The sequence below is a fragment of the Triticum urartu genome, chromosome 6A (genome assembly GCF_056163025.1).
Source record: "Triticum urartu cultivar PI428250 chromosome 6A, HENAU_Tu73, whole genome shotgun sequence".
Taxonomy (NCBI): domain Eukaryota; kingdom Viridiplantae; phylum Streptophyta; class Magnoliopsida; order Poales; family Poaceae; genus Triticum; species Triticum urartu.
Window position 1 is genome coordinate 522009646 of NC_141878.1, and position 26539 is coordinate 522036184.

At 45.3% G+C, this 26539-nt stretch overlaps 1 protein-coding gene across 1 annotated transcript; it reads right to left on the reverse strand.

The window, feature by feature from the left end:
- Positions 1 to 18852: 18852 nt before the first annotated feature.
- Positions 18853 to 22043, reverse strand: LOC125512553 (putative NAC domain-containing protein 94). Its single transcript, XM_048677650.2, has 3 exons — positions 21433 to 22043; positions 20255 to 20559; positions 18853 to 19871 (listed from the first exon to the last, which is right to left on the reverse strand). The coding sequence occupies exons 1-3, from the start codon at positions 21617 to 21619 to the stop codon at positions 19194 to 19196; spliced, it is 1170 nt and encodes a 389-aa protein (XP_048533607.1). The 5' UTR covers positions 21620 to 22043; the 3' UTR covers positions 18853 to 19193.
- Between the last annotated feature and the right edge of the window lie 4496 nt (positions 22044 to 26539).

The following is a 26539-nucleotide window of genomic DNA, read 5'->3' on the forward strand; positions in this document are numbered from 1 at the left end:
AAAGAATTATATATAGGAAGTGCTATTTCGGCCATCGGGACAAGTTTCGGGGTCACCGGTATTGTACCGGGACCACCGGAAGGGTCCCGGGGGTCCATCGGGTGGGGCCACCTATCCCGGGGGGCCACATGGGCTGTAGGGGTGTGCGCCTTGGCCTGCATGGGCCAAGGGCACCAGCCCCAAGAGGCCCATGCGCCTAGGGTTAAGGAAGGGAAGAGTCCCAAAGGGGGAAGGCACCTCCGAGGTGCCTTGGGGAGGAGGGACTCCTCCCTTGGCCGCCGCCCCCCTAGGAGATTGCATCTCCTAGGGCCGCCCCCTCCCCCAGGCTCCCTATATATAGTGGGGGAAGGAGGGCCTCTCAATCCACGCCTTTGGTGCCTCCCTCTCCCTCTCCAACACATCCTCCTCCTCCATAGTGCTTGGCGAAGCCCTGCCGGAGTACTGCAGCTCCACCACCACCACGCCGTCGTGCTGCTGTTGGAGCCATCTTCCTCAACCTCTCCTTCCCCCTTGCTGGATCAAGAAGAAGGAGACGCCACGCTGACCGTACGTGTGTTGAACGCGGAGGTGCCGTCCGTTCGGCGCTAGGATCTCCGGTGATTTGGATCACGTCGAGTACGCCTTCCTCATCCCCGTTCTTTGAACGCTTCCGCGCGTGATCTACAAAGGTATGTAGATGAAATCCGATCACTCGTTGCTAGATGAAATCCTAGATGGATCTTGGTGAAACCGTAGGAAAAATTTTGTTTTCTGCAACGTTCCCCAACAGTGGCATCATGAGCTAGGTCTATGCGTAGTTCTCTTGCACGAGTAGAACACAATTTGTTGTGGGCGTTGATGTTGTCAACTTTCTTGCCGCTACTAGTCTTATCTTGCTTCAACGGTATTGTGGGATGAAGCGGACCGGACCAACCTTACACGTACGCTTACGTGAGACCGGTTCCACCGACTAACATGCACAAGTTGCATAAGGTGGCTGGCGGGTGTCTGTCTCTCCCACTTTAGTTGGAGCGGATTCGAAGAAAAGGGTCCTTATGAAGGGTAAATAGAAGTTGACAAATCACATTGTGGCTTTCACGTAGGTAAGAAAACGTTCTTGCTAGAACCCTATTTCAGCCACATAAAACTTGCAACAACAATTAGAGGACGTCTAACTTGTTTTTGCAGCAAGTTCTTTGTGATATGATATGGCCAAAGTTGTGATGAATGATGAATGATATATATGTGATGTATGAGATGTTCATGCTATTGTAATAGGAATCACGACTTGCATGTCGATGAGTATGACAACCGGCAGGAGCCATAGGAGTTGTCTTTATTTTTTGTATGACCTGCGTGTCATTGAGAAACGCCATGTAAATTACTTTACTTTATTGCTAAACGCGTTAGCCATAGTAGTAGAAGTAATAGTTGGCGAGCAACTTCATGGAGACACGATGATGGAGATCATGATGATGGAGATCATGGTGTCATGCCGGTGACAAGATGATCATGGAGCCCCAAGATGGAGATCAAAGGAGCTATGTGATATTGGCCATATCATGTCACTATTATTATTTGATTGCATGTGATGTTTATCATGTTTTCGCATCTTGTTTGCTTAGAACAACGGTAGTAAATAAGATGATCCCTCATAATAATTTCAAGAAAGTGTTCCCCCTAACTGTGCACCGTTGCGACAATTCGTTGTTTCGAAGCACCACGTGATGATCGGGTGTGATAGATTCCAACGTTCACATACAACGGGTGTAAGACAGATTTACACATGCAAACACTTAGGTTGACTTGACGAGCCTAGCATGTACAAACATGGCCTCGAAACACAGAAGACCGAAAGGTCGACCATGAGTCGTATAGAAGATACGATCAACATGAAGATGTTCACCGATGTTGACTAGTCCGTCTCACGTGATGATCGGACACGGCCTAGTTAACTCGGATCATGTTATACTTAGATTACAGGAGGGATGTCTATCTAAGTGGGAGTTCATTGAATAATTTGATTAGATGAACTTAATTATCATGAACTTAGTCTAAAAATATTTACAATATGTCTTCTAGATCAAATGGCCAACGTAGTCCTCAACTTCAACGCGTTCCTAGAGAAAACCAAGCTTAAAGACGATGGCAGCAACTACACGGACTGGGTCCGGAACCTGAGGATCATCCTCATAGCTGCCAAGAAAGATTATGTCCTACAAGCACCGCTGGGTAACGCACCTGTTCTCCCTGCAGAACAAGACGTTATGAACACTTGGCAGGCACGTACCGATGACTACTCCCTCGTTCAGTGCGGCATGCTTTACAGCTTAGAGCCGGGGCTCCAAAAGCGTTTTGAGAGACACGGAGCATATGAGATGTTCGAAGAGCTGAAAATGGTTTTCCAAGCTCATGCCCGGGTCGAGAGATATCAAGTCTCCGACAAGTTCTTCAGCTGTAAGATGGAGGAAAACAGTTTTGTCAGTGAGCACATACTCACTATGTCTGGGTTGCATAACCGCTTGACTCAGCTGGGAGTTAATCTCCCGGATGACGCGGTCATTGACAGAATCCTTCAGTCGCTTCCACCGAGCTACAAGAGCTTTGTGATGAACTTCAATATGCAGGGGATGGAAAGACCATTCCTGAAGTATTTGCAATGCTGAAATCAGCAGAGTTAGAAGTCAAAAAGGAACATCAAGTGTTCATGGTGAACAAAACCACTAAGTTCAAGAAAGGCAAGGGTAAGAAAACCTTCAAGAAAGACGGCAAGGGAGTTGCCGCGCCCGGCAAGCAAGCTGCCGGGAAGAAGCCAAAGAATGGACCCAAGCCCGAGACTGAGTGCTTTTATTGCAAGGAAAGTGGTCACTGGAAGCGGAACTGCCCCAAATACTTAGCGGACAAGAAGGCCGGCAAAACGAAAGGTATATGTGATATACATGTAATTGATGTGTACCTTACCAGTACTCGTAGTAGCTCCTGGGTATTTGATATCGGTGCAGTTGCTCACATTTGTAACTCAAAGCAGGAGCTGCGGAATAAGCGGAGACTGGCGAAGGACGAGGTGACGATGCGCGTCGGGAATGGTTCCAAGGTCGATGTGATCGCCGTCGGCACGCTACCTCTACATTTACCTACGGGATTAATTTTGAACCTCAATAATTGTTATTTAGTGCCAAGTTTGAGCATGAACATTGTATCAGGATCTCGTTTAATACTAGATGGCTACTCATTTAAATCCGAGAATAATGGTTGTTCTATTTATATGAGAGATATGTTTTATGGTCATGCTCCGATGGTGAATGGTTTATTCTTAATGAATCTCGAGCGTAATGCTACACATGTTCATAGTGTGAGTACCAAAAGATGTAAGATTGATAATGATAGTCCCACATACTTGTGGCACTGCCGCCTTGGTCACATAGGTGTCAAACGCATGAAGAAGCTCCATGCTGATGGACTTTTAGAGTCTCTTGATTACGAATCATTTGACACGTGCGAACCATGCCTCATGGGTAAAATGACCAAGACTCCGTTCTCAGGAACAATGGAGCGAGCAACCAACTTATTGGAAATCATACATACTGATGTGTGCGGTCCAATGAGTGTTGAGGCTCGCGGTGGCTATCGTTATGTTCTCACCCTCACTGATGACTTGAGTAGATATGGGTATATCTATTTAATGAAACACAAGTCTGAGACCTTTGAAAAGTTCAAGGAATTTCAGAGTGAGTTTGAGAATCAACGTGACAGGAAAATCAAGTTCCTGCGATCAGATCGTGGAGGAGAATACTTGAGTCATGAGTTTGGCACACACTTAAGAAAATGTGGAATAGTTTCACAGCTCACGCCGCCTGGAACACCTCAGCGTAATGGTGTGTCCGAACGTCGTAATCGCACTCTATTAGATATGGTGCGATCTATGATGTCTCTTGCCGATTTACCGCTATCTTTTTGGGGGTATGCTTTAGAGACTGCCGCATTCACTTTAAATAGGGCTCCGTCGAAATCCGTTGAGACGACACCGTATGAATTATGGTTTGGGAAGAAACCTAAGCTGTCGTTTCTAAAAGTTTGGGGATGCGATGCTTATGTCGAGAAACTTCAACCTGAAAAGCTCGAACCCAAGTCGGAAAAATGCGTCTTCATAGGATACCCTAAAGAAACTATTGGGTATACCTTCTACCTCAGATCCGAAGGCAAGATTTTTGTTGCCAAGAATGGATCCTTTCTAGAGAAGGACTTTCTCTTGAAAGAAGTAAGTGGGAGGAAAGTAGAACTTGATGAAGTATTACCTCTTGAACCGGAAAATGGCGCAGCTCAAGAAAATGTTCCTGAGGTGCCTGCACCGACTAGAGAGGAAGTTAATGATAATGATCAAGATACTTCTGATCAAGCTCCTGCTGAAATTCGAAGGTCCACAAGGGCATGTTCCGCACCAGAGTGGTACGGCAACCCTGTCTTGGAAATTATGTTGTTAGACAACGGTGAACCTTCGAACTATGAAGAAGCGATGGCGGGCCCGGATTCCGACAAATGTCTAGAAGCCATGAAATCCGAGATAGGATCCATGTATGAAAACGAAGTATGGACTTTGACTGACTTGCCCGTTGAGCGGCGAGCCATAGAAAATAAATGGATCTTTAAGAAGAAGACAGACGCGGATGGTAATGTGACCATCTATAAAGCTCGGCTTGTCGCTAAGGGTTATCGACAAGTTCAAGGGGTTGACTACGATGAGACTTTCTCACCGGTAGCGAAGCTAAAGTCCGTCCGAATCATGTTAGCAATTTCCGCATTCTATGATTATGAGATATGGCAAATGGACGTCAAAACGGCATTCCTTAATGGTTTCCTTAAGGAAGAATTGTATATGATGCAGCCGGAAGGTTTTGTCGATCCTAAGAATGCTGACAAGGTGTGCAAGCTCCAACGCTCGATTTATGGGCTGGTGCAAGCATCTCGGAGTTGGAACATTCGCTTTGATGAGATGATCAAAGCGTTTGGGTTTACACAGACTTATGGAGAAGCCTGCGTTTACAAGAAAGTGAGTGGGAGCTCTGTAGCATTTCTCATATTATATGTAGATGACATACTTTTGATGGGAAATGATATAGAACTCTTGGACAGCATTAAGGCCTACTTGAATAAGAGTTTTTCAATGAAGGACCTTGGAGAAGCTGCATATATATTAGGCATCAAGATCTATAGAGATAGATCAAGACGCCTCATAGGTCTTTCACAAAGCACATACCTTGATAAGATATTGAAGAAGTTCAATATGGATCAGTCTAAGAAGGGGTTCTTGCCTATGTTGCAAGGTGTGAAATTGAGCTCAGCTCAATGTCCGACCACGGCAGAAGATATAGAAGAGATGAGTGTCATCCCCTATGCCTCAGCCATAGGTTCTATTATGTATGCCATGCTGTGTACCAGACCTGATGTAAACCTTGCCGTAAGTTTGGTAGGAAGGTACCAAAGTAATCCCGGCAAGGAACACTGGACAGCGGTCAAGAATATCCTGAAGTACCTAAAAAGGACTAAGGAAATGTTTCTCGTCTATGGAGGTGACGAAGAGCTCGTCGTAAAGGGTTACGTCGACGCTAGCTTCGACACAGATCTGGATGACTCAAAGTCACAAACCGGATACGTGTATATTTTGAATGGTGGGGCAGTAAGCTGGTGCAGTTGCAAGCAGAGCGTTGTGGCAGGATCTACATGTGAAGCGGAGGACATGGAAGCCTCGGAGGCAGCGCATGAAGCAATTTGGGTGAAGGAGTTCATCACCGACCTAGGAGTCATACCCAATGCGTCGGGGCCGATCAAGCTCTTCTGTGACAACACTGGAGCTATTGCACTTGCCAAGGAGCCCAGGTTTCACAAGAAGACAAGGCACATCAAGCGTCGCTTCAACTCCATTCGTGAAAATGTTCAAGATGGAGACATAGATATTTGTAAAGTACATACGGACCTGAATGTAGCAGATCCGTTGACTAAACCTCTCCCTAGAGCAAAACATGATCAACACCAGAATTCCATGGGTGTTCGATTCATCACAATGTAACTAGATTATTGACTCTAGTACAAGTGGGAGACTGTTGGAAATATGCCCTAGAGGCAATAATAAAAGCATTATTATTATATTTCCTTGTTCATGATAATTGTCCTTTATTCATGCTATAATTGTGTTATCCGGAAATCGTAATACATGTGTGAATAATAGACACCAACATGTCCCTAGTAAGCCTCTAGTTGACTAGCTCGTTGATCAACAGATAGTCATGGTTTCCTGACTATGGACATTGGATGTCATTGATAACGGGATCACATCATTAGGAGAATGATGTGATGGACAAGACCCAATCCTAAACATAGCATAAGATCGTATAGTTCGTTTGCTAGAGTTTTCCAATGTCAAGTATCTTTTCCTTAGACCATGAGATCGTGTAACTCCCGGATACCGTAGGAGTGCTTTGGGTGTACCAAACGTCACAACGTAACTGGGTGACTATAAAGGTATACTACGGGTATCTCCGAAAGTGTCTGTTGGGTTGACACGGATCAAGACTGGGATTTGTCACTCCGTATGACGGAGAGGTATCACTGGGCCCACTCGGTAATGCATCATCATAATGAGCTCAAAGTGACCAAGTGTCTGGTCACGGGATCATGCATTACGGTACGAGTAAAGTGACTTGCCGGTAACGAGATTGAACGAGGTATTGGGATACCGACGATCGAATCTCGGGCAAGTAACATACCGATTGACGAAGGGAATTGTATACGGGGTTGCTTGAATCCTCGACATCATGGTTCATCCGATGAGATCATCGAGGAGCATGTGGGAGTCAACATGGGTATCCAGATCCCGCTGTTGGTTATTGACCGGAGAGCGATCTCGGTCATGTCTACATGTCTCCCGAACCCGTAGGGTCTACACACTTAAGGTTCGGTGACGCTAGGGTTGTAGGGATATGTATATGCAGTAACCCGAATGTTTTTCGGAGTCCCGGATGAGATCCCGGACGTCACGAGGAGTTCCGGAATGGTCCGGAGGTAAAGAATTATATATAGGAAGTGCTATTTCGGCCATCGGGACAAGTTTCGGGGTCACCGGTATTGTACCGGGACCACCGGAAGGGTCCCGGGGGTCCACCGGGTGGGGCCACCTATCCCGGGGGGCCACATGGGCTGTAGGGGTGTGCGCCTTGGCCTGCATGGGCCAAGGGCACCAGCCCCAAGAGGCCCATGCGCCTAGGGTTAAGGAAGGGAAGAGTCCCAAAGGGGGAAGGCACCTCCGAGGTGCCTTGGGGAGGAGGGACTCCTCCCTTGGCCGCCGCCCCCCTAGGAGATTGCATCTCCTAGGGCCGGCGCCCCCCTAGGCTCCCTATATATAGTGGGGGAAGGAGGGCCTCTCAATCCACGCCTTTGGTGCCTCCCTCTCCCTCTCCAACACATCCTCCTCCTCCATAGTGCTTGGTGAAGCCCTGCCGGAGTACTGCAGCTCCACCACCACCACGCCGTCGTGTTGCTGTTGGAGCCATCTTCCTCAACCTCTCCTTCCCCCTTGCTGGATCAAGAAGAAGGATACGTCACGCTGACCGTACGTGTGTTGAACGCGGAGGTGCTGTCCGTTTGGCGCTAGGATCTCCGGTGATTTGGATCACGTCGAGTACGCCTTCCTCATCCCCGTTCTTTGAACGCTTCCGCGCGTGATCTACAAAGGTATGTAGATGCAATCCGATCACTCATTGCTAGATGAACTCCTAGATGGATCTTGGTGAAACCGTAGGAAAAATTTTGTTTTCTGCAACGTTCCCCAACAATCTCATGAGGCCATGATTTCTAAGGTAACATCTAGTGAGCCTCATGTGGATACTAGCACTAATTCTAGTCAAAATGCTATATTGCCATGTGCTAGTCCTTGTAATTCATCTACTCACAATGTTGGTACATCTTGTGATGAATTGCTTTCCTTGCCTTGTTGAAGGAAATATGCCCTAGAGGCAATAATAAAGTTATTATTTATTTCCTTATATCATGATAAACGTTTATTATTCATGCTAGAATTGTATTAACCGGAAACATAATACATGTGTGAATACATAGACAAACAGAGTGTCACTAGTTTGCCTCTACTTGACTATCTCGTTAATCAAAGATGGTTATGTTTCCTAACCATGGACAAAGAGTTGTTATTTGATTAACGGGATCACATCGTTAGATGAATGATCTGATTGACATGACCCATTCCATTAGCTTAGCACCCGATCGTTTAGTATGTTGCTATTGCTTTCTTCATGACTTATACATGTTCCTATGACTATGAGATTATGCAACTCCCGTTTGCCGGAGGAACACTTTGTGTGCTACCAAACGTCACAACGTAACTGGGTGATTATAAAGGTGCTCTACAGGTGTCTCCAAAGGTACATGTTGGGTTGGCGTATTTCGAGATTAGGATTTCTCACTCCGATTGTCGGGGAGGTACCTCTGGGCCCTCTCGGTAATGCACATCACATAAGCCTTGCAAGCATTACAACTAATGAGTTAGTTGTGAGATGATGTATTACGGAACGAGTAAAGAGACTTGCCGGTAACGAGATTGAACTAGGTATTGAGATATCGACGATCGAATCTCGGGCAAGTAACATACCGATGACAAAGGGAACAACGTATGTTGTTATGCGGTCTGACCGATAAAAGATCTTCGTAGAATATGTAGGAGCCAATATGAGCATCCAGGTTCCGCTATTGGTTATTGACCGGAGACGTGTCTCGGTCATGTCTACATTGTTCTCGAACCCGTAGGGTCCGCATGCTTAAGGTTTCGATGACAGTTATATTATGAGTTTATGCATTTTGATGTACTGAAGTTTGTTCGGAGTCCCGGATGTGATCACGGACATGACGAGGAGTCTCGAAATGGTCGAGACATAAAGATTGATATATTGGAAGCCTATATTTGGATATCGGAAGTGTTCCGGGTGAAATCAGGGATTTTACCGGAGTACCGGGAGGTTACCGGAACCCCCCGGGAGGTATATGGGCCTTAGTGGGCTTTAGTGGAAGAGAGGAGAGGTGGCCAGGGTTGGGCCGCGCGCCCCTCCCCCCCTAGTCCGAATAGGACAAGGAGAGGGGGGCGGCGCCCCCCCTTCCTTCTCTCTCTCCTCTTTCCCCCTCCCAAATCCTATTCCAACTAGGAAAGGGGGGAATCCTACTCCCGGTGGGAGTAGGACTCCTCCTGGCGCGCCCTCCTCCTGGCCGGCCGCACCCCCCCCTTGATCCTTTATATACGGGGGCAGGGGCACCCCTAGACACACAAGTTGATCCACGTGATCATATTCTTAACCGTGTGCGGTGCCCCCTTCCACCATAGTCCTCGATAATATTGTAGCGGTGCTTAGGCGAAGCCCTGCGACGGTAGTACATCAAGATCGTCACCACGCCGTCGTGCTGACGGAACTCTTCCCCGACACTTTGCTGGATCGGAGTCCGGGGATCATCATCGAGTTGAACGTGTGCTAGAACTCGGAGGTGCCGTAGTTTCGGTGCTTGATCGGTCGGGCCATGAAGACGTACAACTACATCAACCACGTTGTGCTAACGCTTCTGCTGTCGGTCTACAAGGGTACGTAGATCACACTCTCCCCTCTCGTTGCTATGCATCACCATGATCTTGCGTGTGCGTAGGAAATTTTTTGAAATTACTACATTCCCCAACACTTGTTGCTCTAACGATGAAGCTTATACTTCCTCTAGTACTTGTGTTGAGACTAACCATGTAGAGGAAATCAAAGAGCTCAAGGCCCAAGTCACTTCTTTGAAGAAAGACTTGGAAAAGATTCATGAAGGGAAAATATTGTTGAGTGTGCAAAAATCCCCCAATGACAAAGGTGGACTTGGATTCAACTCCAACAAGAAGAAGTCCAAGGTGAACAAAAGGAAGGGCCAAGAACAAGTCAAGAATTCAGCCAAGATTGTTTGCTTCAAGTGCAAAGTAGAAGGGCATCATGTTAGATCTTGCCCATTGAAGAATAAGCCCATTAGTGACAAGCAACAAGGGAAGCGGCCACAAGTACACTCTCATTCTCAACCTCAAGTTGAAGAAAAGCCTCTTCCCAAGAAGACTCAAGCTTATGCTTCTCAAGTTGAGAAATCAAGTGAGAAGAAAGTGAAGAGTAGACGTTGCTACCTATGTCGCGAGAAAGGTCACCTCGCCTCTTCATGCACTAGTGGTAACTTATCCAACCCAATTATTATTGATGATGTCTATTCTCTTGGGAAGGATAAGGTTGGCAATGTGGTTGCCAAGTTTGTTGGTACTCAAAGTGGTTTGAAGCAAAGAACCATTTGGGTATCCAAGCCTATTGTGACTAACCTCTTAGGACCTAACTTGGTTGGGGACCAACAAGCTCAAACTTGATCAATAGGTGATGTTGGAGGTCATTGGAGACTTGGCTACATTATGAAGAATTAAGGGGACTTCATCATTCTTATTGTCTCAAGCCAAGTCATTCGGATTATCAAGTTTCTATCTTATATCCAATGTTCCTCCTTGCGGTAGCTCGTGCTTAAAGTGTCTACATTGATAGTTACTTGCCCCTTTGCATGTTTGGTTTCGTTCCTTGCATGTGTTTGTATATGTTGTGCTTCCAACTTGATTATCTTGAGCAATCAAGTATGTGTGTGTTGGTTTGCACATCATGTACATGTGTGTCGTTCGTTGAGCCTTTGTGCATCTTGTTCTTTTCTTAGTTGGCTCTTGTGAGAGATTAATGGAATATCCCATTATGGGGGAGTGATGTGCTTTGTGCACTTCACAATCCTATAAAGGTGGGTACATGGGGAATACCACTTAGTATTGATATTGCAAGCTTATCTAGTCACTATGTGGTATGTCTTCTCATGAGAAATTCAAATTCTAAATAGTCCATTAATTATCTCTTGTTGGATCCTTTAATTGCCTCTTGTCTATCTTTAATTGGTATCACATTATGGGGGAGTAATATGCTATGTGTATATTACTAGCCTAGAAAATGTGTACATTTGAGATATTGTCACCTAGAGTTGATATTGTTAATTATCTTGTTCCTAGGTGGCATGTTAGCTCTACAAGTTGCAATTTGCTTTTTGTTTGGTGTGAAGATGATGTCGGATATCCTTGCTATCTACCACCGGGAATTATTTCCGTTTACTTCTTGTCTTTCGACAATTTGTACTCACTTTTGTGGTAGAATTTGTTGATCATCTTTACATTGGCCTTTGCTTTTTATTTGCCCTTTCTCTTGCCAAGAATTGTATCAACTCCCTTTGTCTTCCATACCACTTGTGGATCTTGTTTATTTCTTGATCTTGTCTAGTGTTTTCTAGATATAGTGAAAGTGGTGATCCCACCTTGTGCATTTTGTATTCAAATGCAATTTCTCTATAATGCACTTGTCTTGGGGGAGCTATCATATTTTCTATAAAACACTCATCTTGTGATCCTTATCAAGTGTGTCGGTGGAAGGCAAGTCATTTCTTTTGGGTACTTTGTGCCATCTTGAAACTGTGTAGAGAGCTTGGTTTGTTTGGAACCATCCTCTCTTTTGGGGGTTTAATATCCTTTATTTAGTGGGTATCAATGGATATCTCATTCCTTGATGTATCTTTTATTGATATCCTCCAAGTGATGATTTATTCATTTGGTATCTTTTCATCACTTGGTATTTCTTTGTCTTTTGGTCTCGGTTCTTGAAAGTCTTGAGCTTGCATATTTACTTCTTGTAGTTTCTTTGGCATGTTTTCTTTCTTTGACCCAATATATAGGGGGAACTCCACCAAGTCTCAAATTGGATGAGATGTGCATGAAATTCATTTTCATATCTATATGCACATATTTATGTGGAGTTTGTCCTACGTGTTGTTGGTTCTCTAACTCTTTGGTCCCAATGAGTTTGGGTACCATTTTGTTTGTGTTATTATTCTAGGAACAAGTGGAGATGCATTGGATGCTCGGCTCACTCACAAGGAAGGTGTTTTCACCATGTGCTTATTGGAGTCAAGCTAGGATGATCAACTACTTTGTACCTTCAATTGGTATCTACTACATCCTTCCAATGTTATCTCGGTAACAAGTATCTTCATATACTTCATGCACACATTTCTTGTATCAACCTTGTGTAGGTTGTATCATGGCATGTTATTCATTCATTCTTGTGATACTTGTTTTCTTTCTCAAAGCATCCCAACAATGATCTCTTGTTGCTAGTTGTGATGTCTTTGTTGTTCGTGTGTGGACTTCATTTATATACAATAAGACCAATATCTAGCCATGAGCTATGCTTCCAAGCAAATGTCTTATTGTTATATGTATGACCTCCCTTTGGATATCTTGTTCCTCGTGTTGTAACTATTTCGGGTGTACATCCTTCTTTGTAGATATATATCATCATGATTTCGTCTACCTAGAATCTTATACACTTGAGAGAAGTTGCATATCTAGTTGATATCCTTTCTTTCACGGCCACCTTGTCTTTCTTATGTTATTTCTTTGGTGGCTCCGTGAAAGCTTTTGCCTTGAGTGCGTGTCTTCTATCGTTGCATCTTGATGCACTCTTGTGTGTGGTGAAGATTATTTTCCTCATGCTTATCTTCACGAGGCTTTTGCCATCTTAATTGGTATCTCTCATCTTGATGAGGCTTTCATCTTCTATCTTTACCATGGGTTGTCACAAGCATAGGTTCTTAATATGCTTATTAGTAAGCTTGTGAACCCATTTGCTAGTCGTGTGTGGGAATGATAGGCCTTGCACCGTGTGCCTCGTTCTTTCAAGACTTTATTGATGCCTAATGCTCATCCATACATTATTCTTCTCAAGTGCATTACCTTGACTCACACACATCATTTTGGTTGAGCCCATTCTTAAGTTGCCTCTTTTATTACTTGTTGCTCAACCATGTGTGTGTTGCAAGTACTAGGCTTTATTTCCTATATGCTCACTTGCACTTGTTGTAAGTTTCTATTGATTTTGGGGGAGCTATGATCCTATTTTGTGCACTTTGTATCCAAATACAAATATTCTTATGTGTGCACAAATCATGGGGAGCTTCTCTAGTTTCTTTAGAACACTCCTTTGCTCATTTCATAATATCCTTTATTCATGTGGCTTGTAGGATCTTTGGTCTAGTTGGTTCAATTGATATCCTTTGATTGCTTGCTTCAATTGGTACCTTTTGATTGCTTGATTGCTTGTGTCTCTCTTTGTTATGTCCTTGTGGCATATCATTCCTTTAGCAATCTTGGTACCTCAATATAGTTGGTCTCCCTCCAAGTATTACCTTTGGATATGTGTATGGCATTCCACTCTCTTGTTGAGAAATACACAACTTTTGGAGGAACACCTTTTATATTGGTCTTCTTAGCTTTTCACCCATTTTGGCAATCGATGCCAATGGGGGAGAAGTTTTAGAGAGTTTTGTGGAGGTTTCAGAGAGTTTTGTGGAGAAGTCTTTAGAGTTTTCTCCTTGCCTTGGTTTTGTTCCTAAGCATTTGCATCTCATACGCATGCTTTATTGGTTGTTGCATTGCATGGTGATGCATAATTCCATGTATTAAACTCTCTTGAAAGTGATTGTCATCAATTACCAAAATGGGGGAGATTGAAAGAACATGCGGTGCCGCCATGTTTGGTTTTGGTAATTGATGACAATCTCTATGGACTAATGGTTTTCTTGAGTTATATTTGAAGGTTTTGTCCATAGGCTTTTCTTGGAGTGCATGTGTTGATTTCAAGGAGAGTTTGTGTCGACCAAGGTGTTATTCAAGGAATTATCCAAAGATTGGTCATGTGAGAGTTGAGCTTATTGCAAGCATGTCTTGAAGAAGAAGATTGTGTGATCATTCATGTCTACCTTCAAGACATCATTCAAATGAAGAGAATTGGAAAGGTTCAAGGTTGATCAAGACTAAGTCAAGAGTGAATCAAGTTGATCAACTCATAAAGCGCAGAAGATGTACCGAGAGGGATCAAGTGATCCCATGGTATGGTAAGAATTGTCAATTACGCTTTGTGTACTAACCCATGGTCTTCGTGAGAGTTCTTTGTGGGGTTAGGCTGCGGTGTGCAAGTTCAAGTGGAGCATCACGAAGAGATCAAATGCTTGAAGCTTGCCGTCCTTTGTGGTGATAATGGACTTTTGAAGATGTGCGAAAGAGTGGCTCACCCATAGTGGAGTATGGGGGAGCAATCAACTAGTCTTCATCGAGTCAACACAATCAAGATAGGTGGTCCAACTTGAGGGAGTCAAGATTGTCATCATCTAGCTCAAGTGGACCATGTGCAAGGCAAAGGTTTACCCTTGATAGGTTTTCTATTTTGCCGGTCTCATGATGGTAGTTGGGAGACCGGGTTATAGGATCGATTGTCGTACTATCAAGGGGGGCTCTCGATGAGTAGCTTGATCGTATCGTTCGTAGACAGCTCAAACCATTGCATCCTTGCATCATCTTTCTTGGTTCTTGTTTGGTTCTCTTTGTGAGTCTTAGAGCTTATGGTCATCTTGATGACAAGCTTGAGTTCATCGAAAACGGAGTTCGCATGCATCTTCTATGATGTTTTCGATGTTGGAGGTTTTGTCGATTCTTCTCGGTTGGAGGTTTCACTCATCTTTTTGTTAGGCATACCTCCCCTGCCTCTTCTTACTATTACCAGTCACTATTTTGATGCTACTCGTCGTCTTGTTTCCAACAAGCTTGAGTTTGCTCAATTCGGAGCTCATATGCAGAAGTTATGGCAGTTCTTGTTTTCTTGGAAGTGGTTTTTGTCTGGTCCCAGCGGTAGTACCACGAGCCCCAGCGGTAGTACCGCTTGGAGCTCTCAGCCGTTGTACCGCTGCTTCCGGGCGGTGGTACCGCCATCTTGCTCAGCAAAGACTTGGGTGGTTGTTCCGGCCAGGCACCGCCCAAGTACCGGTCAGGCCTCTGTTTTGATGCGGTACTCGGGCGGTGGTGGCCCGGTTGGTCCGGTCGTACCGGTACCACCGGTGTCCGGAGCGATTCTACCGCTCAGGACTTAGCCGCCCGAGCGCTCAAGGCCATGCGGTTGCACCGGCCCGGTACCGCTCGACTACCGCACTCAGGGGTGACTCCCTTCTGTTCCTATGCGGTGGTTGAGCGGTGGCTGGGCGGTTTCTCCGGTTGTTCTTCTCAACCGGTGCTACCGCCTGGTCGCCCGGTTGTACCGCCTGGTAGGGTTCTACACGTATACTGTGAGTCCCGGTTGTACCGGGACCAGGAGCGGTAATACCGCTCGTGTGCGGGCTGAGCACATAACGGTTGGATTTCCCCTCCTATAAAAGGGGGTCTTCTTCCCCAATGAACCCTATCTCTTGAGCTCGTTTTTGCCCCCATTGTTGACCTTCTTTGAGCTTGCTAACTCTCAATCCCTCCATGGATTCTTGCTAGTTTTTGAGGGAAAAGAGAGAGGAGATCTAGATCTACATTTCCACCAATCACTTTCTCCTCTATGTGAGGGGAACCCCTTGGATCTAGATCTTGGAGTTCTTGGTGTTCTCCTTCTTGTTCTTCCTCTCATTTTCCTCCCTAGCATTAGTTGCTCCGGTGGGATTTGAGAGAGAAGGACTTGTGCACTCCGTGTGCCCTTGCCATTGCATTTGGTGCATCGGTTTGAGTTCTCCACGGTGATACGTGGAAGTGAAGTTTGAGAAGCTTATTACTCTTGGGTGTTTGGGCACCCTAGAGCTTGTTCCTATTGGGTGCCTTGGCGCCCTAGACGGTTGGTGTTGTTCGGAGCTCAATCATTGTGGTGTAAAGCTCCGGGCAAGCGTCGGGGTCTCCAATTAGGTTGTGGAGATCGCCCCGAGCAATTTGACGGGTACCGGTGACCGCCCCCAAGGGTTGCCAAAGTGTACGGGTTCGGTGACCGCCCCCAAGGGTTGTCATTTGTACGGATTCGGTGACCGCCCTCAAGGGTCCCTTAGTGGAATCACGGCATCTTGCATTGTGCGAGGGCGTGAGGAGATTACGGTGGCCCTAGTGGCTTCTTGGGGAGCATTGTGCCTCCACAGCGCTCCAAACGGAGATTAGCATCCACAAGGGTGTGAACTTCGGGATACATCATCGTCTTCGCGTGCCTCGGTTATCTCTTACCCGAGCTCTTTACTTATGCACTTTACTTTGTGATAGCCATATTGTTTCTTGTCATATATCTTGCTATCACCTAGTAGTTTATCTTGCTTAGCATAAGTTGTTGGTGCACATAGGTGAGCCTAGTTGTTGTAGGTTTTGTACTTGACAAATTAACCGCTAGGTTTATTCCGCATTTGTTCAAGCCTAAACCATAATTATTTTAAAACGCCTATTCACCCCCCCACCCTCTAGGCGACATCCACGATCTTTCACTCGGGCCTGACGTGCTGGTTGTAGCCGAGATCCATGACGTGCCACCACCTGTCCAGCGTCCTCGTGTTGCCGTAGAACGTCATCAGCATTAATAAGAATTCCTCTAGCTTAGATTACTTTGGGCAATGGAGAGGGTTGTAGGTCGCTTCCTGTTGTATTCCATTATCTTCTCATCAGACACTTGGGCATCCCAATTTTGACCCCAATTCAGTTGTTCTCGCAGATTTTCACCTAGGGCATTTGCATTCCCATGATTAGGCGTGATTGTCAGGTCCTTAAATGGAGAACATTCTTCTGATCGTAATGGAGATGCAGGTGGATGATGATTATTCATCTGTGTGAAGGTAAATCCATGGGGAAGTGAAGAAATCAGTACAAGCACATAATTGAGCATTAATACTCGCTCCTTATTGATTATTTTTTTTGCGGGTCGCTCCTTATTGATGATGATTACTTACGAGAAAGGATATGGGCTTCCTTGGCGCTCCAATTGGTGAGGGATTTGTTGCAGAAAGAGCTCCATGAGCATGTCGTGGGAGGCATGGAGGGCCGTCGGCGACGTGCGCGGGTAGGCGTGGAGCGAACGCGCGCTGGGGACGGCCGGGCGCGGGGGCGCGCAAGGCGGCGTCTGGAACGGGCACTGGCGGGGGAGCAGGGGCGGCCGGGCGGGCGCGGATGTCGGGGGAGGCCGGGCGTGGCGAGCACTGATGGAGGAGTGTTGGCTGTGGTAGAGGAGCAAGGGCGGACGGGGAGCAGGGGCGACCGAGCGTGGAGCCAGGAGCGGGGCGAAGGGGCAGGAGCGGCTGGGCGCGTCGGATGCAGCGGGGCAGAGGAGGATTAAGCGAAGGGCGTGAGTTGCTGCGTGGAAGAAAGTTTAGTGGCTTAACCATACACTAACAGCGTGGTTGATGCTAAACATTAAACATTGAGATGATTTTGATCGTCAGATCTCTCCATTAGACGGCTGAGATGTATTGGTTCTTCGTTGTCTCGTGCTTTTATAGGGGTAGTAAATAGTAGATAGTAGGTAGATAGATAGATAGATAGATAGATACATAGATAGATGGATAGATTATATCATGAACTGAAATACACGATCTTCACAGGGATCACTTTTCACGATACCTAAAGGTGGTAGTTATATTATATCATGAACTGAAATGCATGATCTTCACATGGATCATTAATTTGACCAGACGATACCAATGCTGAGTGGCATTTTTTAGTAGTTGAGATTTTAGTAGCAAAATTAAGTAGTATGACACAACTAATGACAAAACTGACAAAAATGTTTTTTTAAATGTGTGAATGTTTTTTAAAATTTGATAACTTTTTAAATTTTGTTTTTGCTCTAATCTTTGAACCTTTTCAAATTAATGACTTTTTAATATTTCAGAACCTATTTAAAATTTATGAACTTTTTCAAATTTACTAACTTTTTAAAATTTGTAAACTATTTTTTTGAATTGTTTTAAAATTTGTAATTTTTTCAAACTCATGATATTTTTAAAAGATTTGCTTAGATCTTCTTTCTCCAATCTTGGATTAGAGAAGGAGATATTCACGACTACTGGCGATTTCATTATGGGCAGCTCATGATCTTCATATCAATCTAGTATTATTCATCTCTGTATCTATTCTTTCTTAGCTAAACAGGTGAAAGGTCTATTCAATTTAGTTATATTATATCATGAACTGAAATGCATGATCTTCACAGGGATCACTTTTCATGATACCTAAAAGGTGGAATAGTGATTTTCAAATCACTACCTGCATGAACTTTTTCCAAATTCACGAATTTTATCAGATTCATGCTCGCGTTTGATGGGCAGGGCTAGCACTTTGGCAGATTCGTGATTTTTTTAGCATTGCAGATTCGTGACTAGGTCGATCATTCTCGCATGGGTCTAAAGCCGGCCTGTAGTAGACTTCGGACCATTATCTGAACCAAAGTAAGCCGTAAATTCCTGGCGGCCTGGTGCTAATCCTTTTGTTTTTGAGAACGGCCTGGTGCTAATCTGAAACGTCAAAATGTCCGCAGCCTCTAGCAGCAGGGCCGGCAGCGGCAACCGCTCTTCCATCATCTGCCGGCCGCCGCAAACGTCAAAAACTCTCGTGTACTCCGTCGAGACCGCAGATTCAATGCGAGCAAGTGACAGGTGCGTCCGCCATTCCGCGAACTTCCCTGCATAAGTACATAGCAGGCCACAAAGCCGTGCCTGGGGAACGCGCACCGCTCGTTCGGCGAAATGCCCCACCGAGACTGCCTGGCGCCGATGCGCAACGCGGGAGGCTTCGTGGACTGACCAGTCCGTACGATTCGCCGCCGGTTCAGAGCCAAGTCCTACTGGGCGCACGACGGACGACCTTGTTGTCAGGGAAGCGGACTAAGCGAGCTGTTTCTTCCTATACCAGGGATCCTTTTACACAAAGGTACGTGCACCGACAACCCTCCATTTATCTCAAAACTGGGGGGAAAAGAAGCGAAGACGATCAGATTAGGCAGTTCATTCAGAAACCATACATAGCACAATTCTGCAGTACATGCAACTATGGACAAAATTGGAGCTGAGCTATGTTTACACAGGGCACGGCTACAACCTACAACAGCTCCTACGTTGCACAGAAGGGTGATTAGTTGCACGAATTCATCCTATTACATTGTAGCACACATTAGTTCTGTTAGCTTCACTGTTAACAGAACGAAACTCTAATACCTCTTCATGCTAACAGTAATACTAGCAGATGGAGGTAGGTACTGCTCTCTACTGCACTCTAAAATCAAATCTACATTGCTACAGAGTACAAACTAAGTGTAGCATTTGGTCGGCTGGTAATTCGTCGAGGCCTCGGTGGTGCAAGGGAGCGAGTCCCAAGGCACGGTCGCTCTCCAGTCATCAGAAAGCGGCCCTTGCAGGTTGTTGAATGGGAAATTCATGGACCGTGGAGCTCCGCCGACGTTGTTGCCGATATCAGGCAGGTCGACCACGCATCTGCTGATCATGTTGTTGTTGTTGCATTGTTGCGGCTGCGCAAACTCAATGTTCATGGGGGCTGATCTGTCCATGTTGGAGAATGTGATGGGTGACGCGTTCATAACCATCGATGCAATGTCCATCCCAGCCGGAAGATCAAGCGGAATTGCCGACAGGATACTCATGGCCTGGTTCTCTGCATCTGATGGTGGGAGAACTATGGATGTAGCTGGCCTGCTTATGCTGTCAATGATGTTGAGAGTGCTCTGACAGGAGGAAATTATCGATGGAAAATAGCCACTGCTGCTGAACTGGATGTTGGAGGAGATGATGTTGGTCATTGCGGACGATGTGTTCTCTGAGGTGTGTCGACTTCTGTGTGTGGTCTGCAAGTGGGGAGGTATGTAGGCCCCATTTGTGTTGGGTAATGGAGGAGAGACCCATGAGTGTGAGAGCGCCCTCTGCGCTGTGGCGTTGGTTTTCTTGAAAATCCTGCAGATTGCCCACGAATCCTGCTCATGAGGAGAAAATGGAAAGAAAATATGTCGGTTAGTGATTTTCTTGTGAAAGGTAAACAATATCTTACACTTATAACAGAGAGGAAAGATTAAGCGAATCCATGTCTGACATAATAAAATTCACTATATTCTGAACATTTGCATTGTGCTATTTATATATCTGCAGGCATTTGCAGTTTTGCAGTCCTTATATTTTTCCGAAAGAAATATATTGCAAGTTATATTAGTGTAATGTTTGAAAGACATGTATTTTTAACGTAGCAGCAATGTTCTTCAAGATTTAGGGGGCATCCTACATAAGTTGCATTCAAGTTCACATGTTCAGTGAAAAATTCAGAGCTATTTTCTCTCAAAGTTGCAGCATGCAAGTTGCTTACATTTGGTGGAATGGTCTTCTCCAGTGGCTTCTTCTGCGGCAATGAAGGGTCGGTGAGTGATGGCAGCCGAAACTCATGCATCATCCAGTCTGTTTTGACACCTTTGGCTGCTCTACCCTTGTAAAAGACGAGAGACTTCTTCAAGCCTATACACTTGCTTCCATCGGAGGAGTAGATTGGTCTGTCGGTTCCGGTGGCCTTCCAGAAGCCTGCTCCGGTCACCCTGTTAGGCCTTGTGCTGTTCCGGTACTTCCTATCCCTTGGGCAGTAGAAATACCACTCCTTCTCTCCAGTGCTTGCTAGTTCTTCATTGAGAAAAATAAAAGTTTTGGTAAGTAAGCGTGAGCAAAAAGAAGTTTCACGGCGTCTATTAAGCAACTCAGTGTATAACCAAAGATCAGTTAACTTAATCCTATGCCCTGTCCCCCTGCTCCTCTTGTAATACCCTGTTTCTCTCCTAATCTTAATGAAAAGGCAGAACACCTGCCAGTTAGCCTAAAAAAAGAAATCCTATGCCCTGTTTGGTGCAATCATGGTCAAGAAATAATAGTGAGATATACACATGAATCATGCCTGCAGGACTTATTAACCATGGAGAAACCAACTTTGAAACTTATAAATCAACTATTCAGCCTTAACATGATGAACCACTAGAAGACATATTCAGTAAGCACCTACAGTAGTAGGATCATGTAAACTCGAAGATGGGATATCATGTGCCAAGTTTCTCAACATCATATGGGTCAAGGTGCATGCAGTTATTTACTGTAGTTAGTAGTTATTCCAATCCTGATAATTACACGGGTAAGCCTTTTCCCCAGGTTTAACCCTAAAATTTCTTTGGCTTCATCATATATATATGGGTGCTGTCTACTCGTGGACACTAGAAAAGAGGTGGAAAAAACCCTATGCAGTAGCACAACCTCAAATAGACAACTAACCAAAATATGCATGTAATATTGTCAGAGTTTTCTCTTGTTAAACCAGTGGGAAAAGAAAATATGTACTCAATTACAAAGTACCAACAAGATGGAGCATGTATGCTTCATCCCGGTCATGCGGAGAGAAGATATATGAGCAAGTAATGTTCTTATTGCAGAATAGAAAGGCTTCATAGCTCTTTATTGGTCTGTGCAGAGAAGCAAAAGATAGTTCACAAGGGGTTTATAGAAGCTTACTTGGGAGATCCCATGGATCAAACTTGTAGATGTCTAGCTGCCTGATAAGCTCAATCGGAAGAGACTTCTGCTGGATTTTCCTCTTGAGGTAGAACCTGACGAGCTCTTCATCAGTTGGATGAAACCTGAAGCCAGGTAACATAACTTCATCTTGCTTCTCCATGTCATCACTCCTGATCTCCTCCATATCGTTACCACCTTAAAACAAACCGGTGGCTGGATGCTAAGTAACTAGCCCAATCAAAGCTAACCTTAGCCCTAGTTATCAGCAGCGTACTAAACCCTAATGACTGATGTGTTAGGTGAGACTTTACTGGACAGGAACTAGCTAAGGATTTGGGTTTCTACTGATCACGGAGGTGGAAGAGGGATCACGCTCGATGACTTGAACGCAAGATTGAACTAACCTAAACAACCTAGCTCTAAGCACTGCCTGTTCCTTATCAAGCAAAGCAAGCAGGAAAACTATGAGGGAACTATGGTATGCAGCTACTTAAAGAGAGAAGGAAGCTCGAGCTTAAGTCCCAGACTTGCACTTAGCTCTCTTAGCTGCTCCCTTTGTAGGGTCTTCCTTCCCGCTATTCGGCTTATTGTTCACACCTTTGCACACACGCAAGAACAGGCTCTTATAGCAGATCTTTAGAATACACCTGTCGTTGAACTCTTGTTATAGGGTCTCTTTGGTCTTTACTCCATGACGAGGATCTCAATGAACTGTACAAATTCTGCTGCCATTTTGGGATTAGCATTCTTTAGATTACTTAGCAATTAGTTAATTAACGTTGCTTTGCATCTGACATAGTTCAGACATATGTGTTACTGCTTATAATTATGTCTTCTGAGAGAATAATCTACTAGCTCACTAGATTGCTAGCTTAATGTTTTTTATTGTGGCTTCCTTGTCCATAGTTGATGTGTAGTAAGTAACAATTCCCAAGACATCAAGAGACTTCCAAATTCCAAGTAAGTACAGTTTTATATTGGAACACTGGGAGTGTAATTCCCTCTGACACCAACTATATTTTACATTGGTATCAACATCTATATCCCCTCCCCACGTTTGATCCCGCTCCTGATCCAAAAATTCCTTCCAAATCATGCCTTTTCCCTTTCATTCTTATCTTTTTTTCTCTCTCACCTTTATAGTTTATGTTTTAAGGATAACTGCTAAATGGTAGCGAAAATGGGAGTCAAAGGATATTGCTTACGAATTTGAATGCATTTGCTCAATTTGCGTGCTCCTAATTTGAACATTGCCCCTGACAGAAAATAGAAGAATAAAAAAGTTCCGAATGAGGAAACTGATGTTTATGAACCTGTATTTTCAGTAATCATTAATCAAAGAAAAGAACGAGGGAAATACCGATCACTCACCTTGGTAGTTGCACGTTTCTCATTCCTAGAATGGAGCCAAAAAGACGAGTCATATCCGGTAAAATTACTTATCTGTCCCATTGAAAAGATGCTAATGTCTCTGGCTGTTGTAAGCATGTGAATGGTCAAACCTGAGTTAAATCTGGCCTCAGTCATTAGTTTACTCTATGGATAGTGATGTAGTATTAGTTGCTGATGTGTTACAGCCAAGGGGGGTTAACTACCTTTGTACGCATTCGGTTGTCACTACTCTGAAAGTCCTACGTTTGTCTGTAACAGCACATCCATTGGTATGGACTAGATGCACACCTCTCTTGACTATTTCACCTGTGCAACCAATTCCAGCTCCAAGCAAAGGTTAGTTGTCATCCTTTATACATTATACTCCCTCCGTTCAGAAATACTTGTCAGAGAAATGGATGTATCTAGACATATTTTAGTTCAAGATACATCCGTTTTTAATCCATTTCTTCGACAAGTATTTCTGGATAGAGGGAGTATATTTGTGTATAATTTGTATCACATTTCTCGACAAATCGGTTACTCTTCTAAATGCAGTATTCTGGCATGTGATAAATCTTATGCATCTGATGTTTGCACCATGGATGCATCATGCATGGGGCTACAGCTGCTAAGGTGAAAGAAGCCAAGGTATGGGAAAAATGAAGATGCCTCACTGTCACTAGGCCACCATCATAGTCACATGCCACCATACTTTAACCGGAAAAATCCAGACCTGCCCGTTCGTGCAGCATTGGGCGCATCACGGGGAACTTCTACAGACATTGATGCGAAAATCCTGCGTGGATCCAAGTGTAGCCTCCTCATTCTTCACCACCAACCAGAGAGAGAAGAGAAAAAGAAAGTATGAAACCCAAAATCCCATGGACCCAAGTTTTTTGCAGACCCTGTCCTCCGAGCACCCAACAGTGCAAGGACCTTGGAATTAAATGATGTTGGGAGGTCACTGCTAGTAATAGGGGATTATAGATGGTCTTAGGGTCAAACCTCTGTGCTACGAGTCGGTTCGTGGATACCCACGCAGTTCTTTTCTTTTCTACTAGGAGTGCTGCTGCATCCATCCACGAGTGCGACTCACTGGCCTCTTGTCGGTGACGAACTACTGAAGACCTTACTGATGGGTGCATCTGTACACTTGTTCTACAGATTTGCAATGGATTACTGCATCAGTAGTGTTCTTCGGTGTTTTGTCAGCTTCACACATAACCATCTCTTTCGTCTAAATGGAAAGGCAGATTCCTTCAAAAACTTCTTTTTGTCTAAATGAAAAGGCAGATTCCTTCAAAAACCTATCACCTACATAACCCCGTCTTTTTCGTCTAAACGAAAAGTAGTTCCCTTCAAAAACTTATCACCTCCATCTTTGTATGTAAATCATCTTTTTCGTTTAAATGAAAAGGCAGCGCTCCTGTCGGTTCGTCGAAGAAAAAAACATCTATTGTTCTACATCATGGCGTCCTGAAATGGTCGGGCGGGCGACGGAGCGAGTCGAGTCGGTCACTGACCAGTGGGCCAGACGCAGCAGCTGCCTCTCTCCTACTCAGTCGTGCTTGTCCGTTGATCGGGCCGTGTGCCTCAACCCAACCCACTCGTGCGGCCTCTCGTTTGATGTTGCCTAGTCTAGTCGGGCGGCTGGGGTCAAACCCTTCCGGTTCAAGTCTCCTCCGTCGCATGCCCCTCGGTACGCGTGGCCTCTGTAATAAGTTTGTTTAGCATCCAGGATCCCATGTTTCCAGGGTGCAGACTCCCAATTTAATCCCTCTGTACTCTTCCTTCCTACGCGGCCAATCGATGCGCCGAGGCCGTGTTTGTGCGTGTAACCGCGTCGCACGCCGAGCTTGGCACCTCGTCCGTTGCCCCCGTGCACGTGTGGCCTGGGACGTGGGACAGTGGCTCCCTCGGGCCCAGGTAAACTTGGCGTTTTTGGTAAAGTTCGAGCCCGGAAAACGGCTCAAACCGTTCTCAGCTTTTCTCAACGAACTTTTCTTTTCCAAAAGATCAGATGTAATTTGCCTGCGCATAAACTAGCTAGTTTTGGTTATAGGATGGTGAGGGGTAGTGAGCGTATTTGGCTCAATGATTTACCTCCTGATGTACTCAGTGCCGTGGCCGGTGATTTAACCGTGTCCACTGGTTAATTGAAATGCATGGTGTTCCAGGTCAAAAAAAAAAGATCAGATTTATTATAAGGATTCACTTGAAATAAAAAAACCTCAAACATAATAAAAATTACATCGAGGTCCATGGACCACCAAATGACCATTGCAACTGCAAGAATGAGCTGCCGATGTGCCGCTGTCCCGGCTCCCATACTGGAGCCGAAAAGACTTTGTCGATAACATTCAGGAAGTCTTCGTTCACGTGCCCCTAAGAACAGGCGTTCCGGAGCCGTAGTCATTGCCGTTGAATCCTTATATCAATCTGAAGAATTTGACATCAAATATCGCCGTTACGTACGCATGGCGAGAAACCCTAACCTCCCTGCCTAGAGGAGCTGACGAGAATCTACGCCGGAGCTCAGTCTAATCCATCCCAACGAACGAACTTAAGAAGGATCGGAGCCCGGAAGACTGACTCGAAAAAGGACCGCCGCCATCCGTCCAAACGCCGCCCCTGTGCGAACTTACACCCTACCTATCTACTAGCCGGAGACGAGTCACCAGAAATCTCCTTCCCACCACTGGCCGCCGGAGTGGCGGGCGGAGGGAAGGCGAATTCACGGACTCACCAGCGGAGATCGAGTGAAGGAAGGCTTTCCCTAACCATCTTACGAGAGGGAAAAGAAAAGCAGATATTGATAAATATACCACAAGGACATAACATTTCTCCACTACTGCTCTTGTTCTTTTATCAGATACTGAGCCGTGAGCACAGATGTTATACATATTGCAACATAAATGCATTTTCTGTTTGAACATTTGCCGGCTTGAAATGGACAATAAAACCGTCTACAACCAGACTTTGCAAATCCGACCCTTCAAAAGCGCATCCAAGGCACTTTCTAAATCCGCGCCTCCACACCAGCATATCTCATATCCGGGATTCTATATCCATACAAATTCATGCAACATAGTACGTAGATCACCAAACGATCAAAATCGACAGGAAATGGACATATAAACCAATATCAAGCAGGCATAATTTACATAAACATTACCAAAAGATCACCGAACAGGCATAGTTCACACAGTTCAACGATCCGACACATTGTAAATACATACTAGAACTAGATTATATAAAAGGAGAGGGTGAGCTTCACCACTTCCTTGCCGGCCCTTTGCCTTTCCGATCGGCGGCGCTGCTGTAGGCTTTCGCAGCAGGAGGTGGGTCGACGTCGGAGCTGGACCCGTCGGAGGAGGAGGAGGAGATGACAATGTAGCCTTGCAAGCGCTGGACGATGTGGTCTTGCTTGCGCTTGAGCTTGAGCTTGGCTATCACCGCCGCCTCCCGCTCGGATTGCTCAATGCCGAGCCGGAGCTGCTTGGCGTTGATCCTCCGGAGCCGTCGGGCGTCCGTCTCCGCCGTGGTAAGTGACCGACGGTACACCCACTGGAGGAGACACTCCTCCTCGTCGGGCAACGCATCATGCGGCGGCGGCGGGCGGACTGCGCAGCCGTGTCAGACCCCCCCCCCCCCCCCATCTCCCTTGCCCTCTGCTTCTCGCGGCAGGCGGCGTGTGCCTCCGACTCCGGAGTCTACATCCGCGACGACG

What these genes read in the sequence shown, in the direction of transcription:
- LOC125512553 (XM_048677650.2), bottom strand. Translation starts at nt 21,619, where the DNA reads ATGGAGGAGATCAGGAGTGATGACATGGAGAAGCAAGATGAAGTTATG. An exon ending in TGATCCATGGGATCTCCCAA is followed by an intron (nt 20,560 to 21,432) that starts GTAAGCTTCTAT and finishes TTCTCAATGAAG; the next exon opens with AACTAGCAAGCACTGGAGAG. An exon ending in AGAAGACCATTCCACCAAAT is followed by an intron (nt 19,872 to 20,254) that starts GTAAGCAACTTG and finishes CCTCATGAGCAG; the next exon opens with GATTCGTGGGCAATCTGCAG.